Source organism: Anolis sagrei, chromosome 2, assembly GCF_037176765.1.
Source record: "Anolis sagrei isolate rAnoSag1 chromosome 2, rAnoSag1.mat, whole genome shotgun sequence".
Lineage (NCBI taxonomy): Eukaryota > Metazoa > Chordata > Lepidosauria > Squamata > Dactyloidae > Anolis > Anolis sagrei.
This window is the reverse complement of record NC_090022.1, coordinates 112,788,485-112,800,138: the sequence shown is the minus strand read 5'-3', so window position 1 is coordinate 112,800,138 and position 11,654 is coordinate 112,788,485. Positions and strand designations below refer to the sequence as shown.

Sequence of the window (11,654 nt, the reverse complement as noted above, 5' to 3'; positions counted from 1 at the left end):
TAGCATCTGAACAAGCTCTTCTTTTGCCTCTGTCTTACAGACTGTATCTGTCTTGCCACACTATAGGCCAAGCTTTTTGAGTTGGGGTGTGGTCATTTCATTGTGTTAGCTGACTAGCTCTGTCTTCTGAAATTCTTCTCCCTCTTTTGCATTGGAGGATCACCCTGTGTTGTGGGGGTTTCCTACCTGGTGAGAGCCTTATTTGCCCTACCTTCAGGCCTGAGGGTGAAAGGGATTCAGAGAATCTCTGAGCTATTTTAAGCCTTATTGCGTGGCCCTCACTACAGTTGATCTGGCAAGCCTGCCTGCCTCCCTCCCTCCCTCCTTCTGTATTAATCAAATCTGCCCGCTGTTCACCCTCTGACCAGCTGTTTAAGTGACCAGGCTGCCCGTGTTTGTTGCTGAATACACAGAGACTATGGACTGGGCAATGATGGACCTTTCCTGGACATCGTGGGAGTTGGGGAATCCTGGTATGCACATGGATGGCTGCCCTGGAGAGCTGCGTACCAGTTGCTGAACTGTCATGAGTGTTTTGGTCCAGCGAAGTCATTTTGATGAAAATTCTCTCCCGGTTAGAAGTCGCAAACAGTTTGTTTGAGCCAAGTGCTTGTCTCAATCAGTTGGACAGGAATGTAAAGAGCTCTGCTGAGTCTGGGCTGTGTCTGCTCTCCTGTTGCTGCTTTCAGCCTTCTCTTCCTGCAGCAGGACAGAAAGAGGGTTGTGTCTGTCCCAATCTTCTTGCAAATGGCAACGACTGGGGCAAGTGCTCTCCTAGACCCTGACGGAGTGGCCTCACTCTGTTTGATGTGAGAGCAGAGCTGGAGCAGGCAAAGAAACTGGTGATTAAAATAAAGGGAAACATGAACCATGGAGCTGAGGTGAACTCTCGAAACTCCAGCAAGAACAAAGGGTGTAAGATGTCGGCGCTACAGAAACTGGAGAATCTGGCTGGCCGGATCTTTTACTGGGGCCCACGGAGTGATGCAGGGCTGCCTGAATGTGGAAACACAGCCTCTGAATCAGAGCACACGGCTGCTTGGAATGAGCAGAGTGAGTTGACAATAAAGCATGGCTTCAAGGGGTCTAGGGATGGGTGTAAGGTTCCCTGAATCTCTCCTCCCAAAATTAATCTGTACAGAACAAAAGCAATTGCTACTGTTCTCCTTATGCATGTCTTGGCAGCTGAATGTGGATCAGGTCAGTGAAGTAAGCTGCTGTTTGTTGCCAAAGAAAATATCAGATGTGATATGCTATTCTGATAGACATTTTGGTTGTGGCTACTGTCCATTCAGTTATTCATGCTAGGCTATGTTTTGAAGTGCAGGTTGCTTCCTTTTAGGGACACCAGAGCTGGGGAAAAACTGCTTTTTTGTTTACAACTCGCAGAATCCCCCAGCCATAGAAAATTATCATTTCTCAATGACAGAAGGGCTCCCTAGTGTGTGGCTATGATTTTAACCTCCCAGTGTTTATCAAGCATGACCATTGATCCAACTCTGCTTCACTGCTGGCCACTAAATGATTTAAACACTGACTTTAGTGGCTCTTCATTGCATACTCTATGTCTTAATTTGTCTATTTCAAGTATGACAGTCTGTATAAAAAAGGGATTACTTACTGAAATGACATAGGAGACTAGCTTAAACTGTAGGAAATGTACTAGTAATTCAGCAGCCATTTTGATGTGAGTAAAGCCATGGGGTAGAGTTGGGTGGGGGTGGCAGAGAGAAGGTGAATAATGGCAGGAGTGCCATCTATCCTGGAAACCATTTCCCTGCCTCACCCGTTTCCCTTTCCAGGCAGAAAGTTTTGGGAAGGAGCAAGAGATGACACAGGGAAATAATGTCTAGAGAAAATGCCTCTTCCCTGCACTTATCTGTTCTTTCCTACCCCTACCCAAAATTTATTATGGTAGAAGTGGGAAAACTTGGCCTTCCAGGTGTTTTGGGACAGCAACTTCCATCAGTCCTAGCAAGTTTAGTTTCTGTGCATTTGGCTGTGATGTGCATTTTGGGCTACACTGGTAATATAGAAAAATATACAACTTGGACTGCAGAGAATAAGGATAGTGAAGCATACCGAGATGTCCTGCCATATTTGGGGGAGAATGTCAGTTTTTTTATTCCAGCTGGCAGATAAGGTAGTATTTAAAAAATCCAATGTCTTCCTATACTCTTTTATTTTTGTGACCATTTTGCAGCCTTACCTGTGGATGTTTCTCACTTGGTAAGGGAGACCTTTATTTTTCTTCATATTAAATGCCTAATCAGACTTGGGAATTCCCGTCTCCAGCTGATAGAGCTTTGTAATGACACACATAGACTGGCCATTATTGTTTTAGCACTTTCCACTACTAGCTGAGACTATGGTTTTGATTCTTGACTTGGTGAACGGTTGTATTTTGATTCCCAGAGCACTCTATTTCAGGTTTTGGGTCAGAAATAGAAAGTAGACCTTTGCATTGTCTGCACTATACATTACTACCTCACAGCAGCAGAAGAGACTAAATGCAATCTGATTTTGGATCCTCAAGTATGTTTAAACAAAGCTGTGACAGTAAGTTTTGGCACTGCTGCATGGCCTAAAATAGAAGCTTGTACAACATCTGATGCCAGATTCCTCTTTGGCCTTGTTATGCTTTTGGCGTTGGCATCTCTTCTCAGTGCTGTGTCCGGTCTGTTGCACAAGAAGAGAAATGCTCAGAACCTCTGACAATCTTCTTCTTCAGAAAGTTAAATCTAATTATGGGAGCTAGGCACAATATTATAATACAATAACTTTATTTTTGTACACTGCCTCCATCTCCCCGAAGGGACTTGGGGCGGCTTACACGGGGATGAGCCCGATCAACATGGTGAAGATACAGCACATTAAAATATCTCAACAACAACATAATATAAAACAAAACAAAACAGAAAAACAACATTATAACAAAATATAAAAACAAAACATTAAACCAGTAATGAATGAGATCTGCGATAATAATCAGTTTCTGGGCATGAGTGGAGGGACTGGTGCACAAACAATTGTGAGGATAGGGCTGATGGATAAAGTGCATAGGTCATATGGCAGCAATAGAGATAGGGGTTAGTATACGATAGAGCATTATAACTTTGGGTATAGAACAATAGTAAAGTGCGAGGACAAGATTGTGGGTCCTAGCTGAGGCCAAGCTATCAGGGAGATTGTCTAGTCAAAAGCACAGTGCAACATCCACAGCTTTAGATCTTACCAGCATTTTCTACCTAGCTCTTTGTCAAAGGACTTGATGATAAAAACAATTGCGCTTCCACATGTATCACTGTAAAAACATTTGAACCTTCCAGTTTTCATTAGTAAAAGAACGATGACCAATCCCTATCAGATTTGAAGGCAGCCCATTGCAGATGATTGGTGGCCATTTGATTTATTGTGTACTTTCCCGTCTCCAGCTTTTAGCCAACAAGGCAATTGAGCAATCTAATTAGGATTTTTTTGGTTTATTGGTTCCTGAAATTAATATCTGTGAACTCTTGTGAAGACAGCATGATAGTTAAGTCAGGATAGGTTTTGAGAACTCTGGAAAGCATAATGAAATATATTTGCTAGATTCTCAGATGATCTTAACCGGTCTGAGTCCCTCTATGGAGGTTGAGAAGATCGGGATACAAAAGTTTAAAATAAATAAATAAATAAATAAATAAAATATTTCAATAATAAAAAAGGATTCTCCAGATCCCCTCCCCAAAAAAAGAAAAACAAAAACAAAAAAACCCTCTGGTCTGTTTTTGCCTCTATACTTCATACTATCCAACCCAAGCGGCAACGTGGCTGTATTTTCAATGAGCTTGCATTGGCTTAGCAACCTCAGGAGCTTAAGCACCAATAAACAAGTATGCCACTTGTCAGCCACCTGGTGCCTACTCAGTGTGGAAATAGGAGTGGCAGCTTTGCATCTATCTGTGGATTTTTACCATAGTTTAGAGCCAGCCTTGTTGAGGACGGGGTTGAATTGAATGGTCCTTTTGGTCTCTCAACACGTATGATTGAGGCAAAGGTTGACACTGAGTTATTGAGACTCCTGACCAAAACATAACTGACTTCCTATACTGATCACTCTTGTGACCTAGTGTTAGCTGGATCAAAGTCTCCTAAATCCTAGCAAAGCTCCTGTCATGTCACTTATACAGAGCAGATGGCACAGGGATGATAGTCCAGGAATCTGACTCCTAATTGAAGGCACATATCTTGTCTCAGTTACCAGGGATTTCTGGGTGAAGTCTTTAGTCCTTCCATCAAAACAACCATTAGTTGCTTAGCTGAAACCTGTACAGAAGGCACACAGCTAATTAGAGCTGTTCATGGGAAAACCCTATATGATTTATGGGCTGTCTGTGCTTCAAATGATGCAGATTTCATCCCAAAATATAAACAGATTAGGGAAATGGATGGCTCCCCTAGTAGTAAGCACCATTTTATACGAAGGCACCCTCAAAGATAATTACAGTTGGACTAGTACCAGTCCTGACTGAGCCTACTGTGTCCAGTTATTTTGGGAGTTTTTCTGTACTTGTGCAAAGGACTCCAACACATCAATCATATAAACCCCCTCCCCCTTTTCATTCTAAAAGTCCAAAAATGTTTGTATGGTCAATTTCTGCTGGAAGGTGACCATAAATGGCTTAGAGGTTCCTAGAGAGAACATTTAAATCAAATCTGCAAATAATCATATCCATAAAAGTCAAAACTGTAGCTGTGGAGAATCAAATGTATGCAGCTGTGGTTCCATTTTATATGTTACAGCTCTATGCTGTAAAATCTTAATAATAAGAATAAATAATACATTTTATTTCTACCCCACCACCATCTCCCCGAAGGGACTCGGAGCGGCTAACAAAATACAGTGAACTGCTGCATATAGGCAATACATAAATCTAAAATGATAAACCCATAGAGTTACAATCTTGGGATTTGTAGTTTGGTAGGAGAGTCCAGGGGTGTGCCCTGAGGATTGTGAAGGCCCAACTTTTTTAGCTCCTGTAGTACTCTCAGGACCCATTAGGATAGAAATGCAGTCACTGTGCTATAATTGTGCAGAGTGAAGGGGCCCTTAAGTGGGTCAAACAACTGTGTAAAAGAGAGTAACTATGTGTTAGTAAACAAAAGGAAACATCTTGCCTATTTAGGATGAGCAATAGTGTGCCATTGTCTGGGATATTCTAGAATTGAGCATGCAGGTGGGCTACATGAAAATGCAGGGTTTCACCACACATGTTCAGGAGACATTTTTCATATCCTTTAGTGCCTAGGTCTTGAGAGTTCTGCATCACAGGCTTTAAGCCTTAAGGCTGTTTGTCCTTTGATAGATTACAGGACTTTTCAATTCACATTTATTTTTCAAAAGCCTTGTTATATTTCAGTGCTTTGGCAATGTTTAGGTCTATGTTCACTTCTAGGCTTGGCAGGATAATATAGCCACAAGTGCTGTACTATTTAGTTTGTTACTTCAATGTATATCCTTCCTGTTTTTCCAGTGGCATTCAGAGTGGCTAACAGTTCAATAAAAATACAAGCAGCGTATCTCTAACCTGAAATATGAAGATTTCCCCAAACCCAATGTTTTTGCCATCTGCTGCTTGTTTCTACCTTGAAGTAGTAGTTGTTGCATTCCTGCTCATTTGTTCCTCAGGTCCTCAGTCTTCCTCCAGCCTTGCATCTCATAAACAACACAAGTCATGAATTAATGCAAGGATCTGTGAAATGTTGGGATCGAGATTTGCATCAAGAATTGTTCTTTGAATGCCCACAATTCACAGATTTCATTATGTAAATATAAATACAGGTATTCCAAACCCGGAGGTGGGAGAAAGATCTGAAATGCAACACACAGCTGATTGCAAGCATTTCAGAGAAGGGATTCTCAACCTGTAGTAAGTTCATAAACACATAAACACATAAATGTTGATCAACAAGCCAGCAAAGTAAAACATACAGTTAAAATACCTTAAGCAGGGCAAAGATGCATATAGACCAAAGGCTCTTCTAATGCTTTATTTTGAAAGCCAAAGGAAAAAAAAGAGGGTGCAGGAAGTAGGAGTGATGGAGTTTCAAAGTCAGGACGTCCCTCACCAGAGAAAGGCCACTTCAGATGATACACATGCAACCCGTGATGGTTTTATATTTGTGGATTTAATTACAAAATCCAAGGAGAAATAATTTTGTTTCAGAAACTGAAAACCAGACAGTATAAAAGGCTTGAATCTTGTTCAATGTTTAAATGGCTGTGATGCAAGTAGCTCCATTGTTTTAACTGTGGCCTATGCAGTAGGTATTGGTGACACATCCTACACGTGTATAGAACACAGTATCTATTACTAAGATACACAAAGTATTATATTATTGTTGTTGAACCTTCAAATATGATGTCATATAACAGGATTATTATGTATAAAATATACAGGAACAACTTCTCTTTGTCATGGATAAATGACCATATTCATGTAGATAAACATAATAGTCCAGTCTGTCTGATGATTTAAAGAGCCTCTTGTCAATATTTCAAAGGACTATTTGTGGCATCCAAGATTTTGTCAGAGAAGAGTTCTATATGGTGACCATGTTTTGTCAGAGACTTGTCTCCTGTTGAAATATTAAGAAGAATTCATTACCTGAAGAAGGTGTTTTCATCACCATCACTGAAACAAGGAACTACACCCGGGATACCTTGTTGTAACCCAGTCACTGTGTAGAACTCTTCTCTGACAAAACCTTGGATGCCACAAATAGACCTTCGAAATATCTACAAGTGACTCTTTAAATCATCAGACGGATTGGACTATTATGTTTATCTACATGAATATGGACATTTATCCACGACAAAGAGAAGTTGTTCCTCTATATTGTGTATATAAGTAATAAACCTGTCATATGACATTATATTTGAAGGTTCAATAACAATAACATAATACTTTGTATGGCCATGCAAAACTTTTGCTATTTTGAGCATTTGGAAGTTTAAAAGCTATTTCCGCCAGATGTCTGTTATTCTACTAAAATAAGGAGTTCACTGAAACAAACCTCCATTGCTTTCCTGGTGCAGTTGGCTGTTTTGTTCTTTGTGAAGCATCAGCACTATGTTTCCTAGTATCCCTTTAATGGTCACTCTTCTTCTATTTCAACCCCCACTTTTTGAAAGGAAGGCAAGCAGTAGCATTGTATTCCTCACTTTCCCCCAATGTGATTTTGTTAGTTTAAGGGTTGCATATGATACCACTGAGACGAAGTGCATGCCTTGTGTTACAGGAGGATGGAGTTGGGACATGAATTGAATGTTTATGTAAATAAAATACCCTTTTGGAGCAAGGAAATCATTACTGTTTGGGAGCCTGGTTTTTCCCAGCATCATGACCACAGAACATAGAGCAATAGAAGGCAACTTCTGCATTGAACCTCAAGGGACTCAGCAAAAGCTCGGATGGGCAAGTAGTAATCAACCACCAAAGAGGGAGATGCTGTTTGATTCCCTGCTTGTCAGCTAATTTTGGTTCTTGGCCTGATTCAGCTTCAGATCCCTATTGAGCACAGCAGGGTTAGGGACGTGCCTGTTAAATCTATTCCCAGGGGAATTGATTAGGGCCATTCTCGCCTCTGGCAAAACTACGCTGCCCTTCATCTTCGCGCTATTGCTGTATCATGATTGAATGGCTTAAAGCCAGTCTGCAACAGCTGAACGTATGAGATTGGTATTAAGTGTAGGCCTCTTACAGAACATGACCGGCATTAAAGCAACCTGTAGCTGAGATGAAGGGCTCAGCAGTCAAGATAGCTGAGTTCTCAACCTTTTTGGCTGAATGGTATATTAAAATGGTTCTGCAATACCTGTGGATTCTTAATTGCTGCATTATTTTGTATTGAGGACACTGAGCAATTCAGCAACAGTGATGCTGGCCCCTACTTGCCCTTATCCCTTTTGATTGTTTTGTTCTTCTATTATGCTATAAGGCACCTCTTCCAGGATGTAAAATGTTTTCCTTCTGTGTGTGTGTGTGTGTGTGTGTGTGTGTGTGTGGCTTTACGGATAGTATTATCAATGCATTTCTTTCTAGCTATTACTTGTAGTTTTGATGCTGTGCTTTAGCGTTATGTGAACTCCTCATTACAGGCAAATTTCTCTTAATCAGGTGTTAGAAAATCTGCACCTACCACTGCCAGAGCTTTTGCTGCTCCTGTTGTTGTGTGCCTTCAAGGCATTTCTGACTTATGGTGACCCTGAGATTAATCCCTAATGGTGTTTTTTTGGCAGGATTTTGGCTAAGGGAGTGTGATTTGCGAAGATCACCAAGTGGGTTTTCATGGCTGAGGGGGTTTGAACCCTGGTCTCCTGAGTCATAGTCCGGTGCTCAAACCACTACACCACATTGGCTCTCGTTTTGAAAACATGAGTATTTCAGTTTGAAATTTCAGTTCAGTATTTCTGTACATTGCTTACTTCTTCTTTTTTCAACTTGGGGGATCTTTGAACAATGAAAAATTAGCATTGGAGGGGTGGCTACAGAAAGAAGAGGACAATGGTGAATATTGCGTGCCCTTCTTCCACCTGTGGGAGGTTCCTGGTGGATCCTCCGCCAAGAAACACTTCCATTCATGAAACTATATCAGGAGTATAGCCCACTGTTCATGATATCAAGTAGAGAGCATACTGCAGTTTTGACTCCAAAAGAAAAACTACATTTTCCAACAATAAATACCAATGTTGACAAAACTTTAAAATAGAATCTCAGCCAGAAAGATGAATACGTGTGACATAGGTAGCTACCGTCCACTTGTTGTATTGAAAAACCAGTCGTCTGGAAAGGCCCTTCCAAGAGATTTGTTCTACTCTTTAAAAACAACAACAACAATAATCTTGTTGTGTTTCAAATAATAATAATAATAGAGTTTTATACATGCATCTAGTTTTAGTACAGGGCTTAGAAACTTTTTAGAAGTAGCTTATTATTTTAAATTCATTATAATGTTTAAAAACTCATTCCTTTGTGTTACCCCTTCAGATATAAAAAGTGATTCCTTGTTGTACTGCTTGTCACTTTTCATTACCTTTGAACAAACCAACCCTCATTATTGATAAGAATGGCATGAAACTTGGATAATTCCTTTTCCAGTGCCTTAAGATGCCCAGAAAAAGTAATTTAAAGTGGTAACCAAAAAGTAATTTCAAGTGTTAGTCATTACAATGTGAAGTAATGCTATTCCTATATGTTACATTGCTTTCATACCTGATGGTGTGTAGTGTGGTAGGATCCTTAAAATCTCTGCAGCCAGTGTTATAGTCTGATAGTGATACAAGTATACCTTAGCTAACAAAGCAAATTTGTTTCTGGGCATTACTACTTCATCAGAAAAATTAGAAACCAGAACTAACATGGAACAAAGAAGGATAGGTTCCTACACTTCCAAAAAAAAAAAAAAAAAAGAAAAAAGGAGAGCAGTTTAACTTGCCTCAGCAAAACTAACAATATTCACATGGCAAATGAAAGACTTGGTCAGCTAAGCCTTTCATAAGTAAGTCATTCTATCAATTTTTAAAGAAGGCTTCTATAATGCATCCAGGGATGAATTTTTCCTTTAACAAGCCACCTTTGTGTTTTTTTTACATGTTGAGAATAGCTGGTGAAGGACGTATACCTACTCACCCCTCTTCCTCCCTATTTTTCTGTTCAAGCACTCAGGAAAGTATCCCAAAGACAGATACTGTTTATTTGCCTGTTGCAGGCAAATGCCCAAGGCTACCATGGGAACAGCTAGAGGGGAATCCCATTCTTTCCCATCTTTATTGGATTGTTGTTGTTGTTGTTATATTTATTTATACTCAGCTTTATCTCCCCAAAGGGGACTTCAGATACAATGTTGCAAGCTAGCACCAATAGTATTTGTTTCTTTTTTTTGTCCTTCGCCATTCTCCAAATACCAGTGCTGCTAAAAAATATAACCTCCCAGCTAGGTAGTAGACAAGGAAAAAAGGAGGGATGGGTTGGCATAAGAAGGCTGTGCAAAAATAAGCTTATTTATCAGAAGCTTTCTCAACTGAAGCATTGTTCAATTTAATGAAGCAAGGAAAAATGATACAATCTGAATAGCGTATTTTGAGAGATGAAGACTTGAGGAACATCTCAAAAGAAATTGGGATGATTCTGTAAAACTCTTAAGAATACTTTAAAGAAAGTAAGCTGGATCTGCCTGAATGGAATTAAATACATAATGAAGTCAAACTGTTAATATAAGGCTATTCTAAAAACAAGATAGTAGTATCTTTGTGACCTGAATAGCATTAATGATCTTTTGACAATGAAACGTTGGGATTGCATTGGTTCAAAGCCAATGTATATTGTCTTCATGGAAGGCAAGAAGCAAGGAGTGGCCATCATGTGATGGATTCTCCTTGCCAACGTAGTAACATATAGTTCCTGGCAGTTCTTCCACTTGGTGGAGAGCATTTCCACATCAGCCAGTTGGAATAGACTTTTTTTAGCTTAGAAATGCTCTGATTGATGGAAATACAAAAGTGACAACAGAATTTAATGGAATACGGTATGTAAATACAGCTCTTACTTGTCTTGGAAACGGTTGGTTCTGAAACTTGAGGAAACAAAGAGGGACATGCTATTTTTAGATCAATATCTGACTAAGAGGAAGGAAACATTTGGGACTGTGAAAACAGTTGGCCATGTAAAGAGAAAGTAAGCATGAACTGCTGGAAGTCCATGATTCTAAAATAGGAAAAGGGAGAATAGCAATGAATGTTGAAAGCCGAAAATTTTAAAAAGCTAGAGAGTTACATTCCAGTGGTTGGAACATTCATTTTCTTTTGAAGTAAGTTTCCCTGATAGCAATCTAAGTTTGATATACTTTCTTGAAAGACTCAAGGCAACAAATAAGATCTCCAAAAAGGGTGGAGAAAAGGTTAAAACAAGGCCAGGCTTCCTTAACACTATTCACCAAATGACAATGCAAATCAAAGCCACCCTACATTACTGCTGAAAACTTCCATGGATCCTAAAACTGGACATCAGAGAAAAGAAGTTCGGTAACTGAAGGTCTGGCTGCAGTGACTATTGATATGTTTGTGTTAAATGTTCAGCTGGGAATATGGCATGTTAGAACAATATGAATCCCCAGAAGATATAATCCTTTGTTTACATATTCAGGCATAACAATGTTGGCCATATAGCAAAATAAAACAAAATCCCAAGCAAGTGATACCTTTATTGATCAACCGAAATGCACAAAACACTTCATGCAAGCTTTTGAACCTCCACTGGCTTCTTCATCAGGCAAAGAGTGTTAAAAATCATACAGTCATGGTTTGTAACTGTAAACCTATCAGAAGCTTATGCTGTTTTTGGAATTCTGCTTCTGTTGTCTTTGTGGGCAACCTCTTTCTGTAGGCATGTTTTCTGCTATGCTTTATACCGACTATATCTTAGTCTATCTTTCAATATAAATTTGATATTGTGTGATACTCACAGACCCAGCATTTAAGTTCAGTGCAACCTATGCCAATGGAAATCCCTTCGCTTCGCCTTACTTTGATGTTGGCAGAAGGTGGCACAGCAAATTAAAAAAGCAGATTGAACCTTCAAGTACCATTGATTTTCAAAACAGTGACTCTGGGC

The 11,654-nt window shown here is 39.8% G+C and overlaps 1 protein-coding gene across 1 annotated transcript in view; it reads left to right on the top strand.

Moving 5' to 3' along the window:
- Positions 1–353: 353 nt before the first annotated feature.
- PRKACA (protein kinase cAMP-activated catalytic subunit alpha) overlaps positions 354–11,654 on the top strand; it is a 42,576-nt gene continuing 31,275 nt past the window's right edge. Inside the window, exon 1 of the mRNA XM_060764894.2 lies at positions 354–1,053. Coding sequence (XP_060620877.2) covers positions 864–1,053 — 190 coding nt within the window. The 5' untranslated portion in view covers positions 354–863. The remainder of the gene's footprint in view (positions 1,054–11,654) is intronic.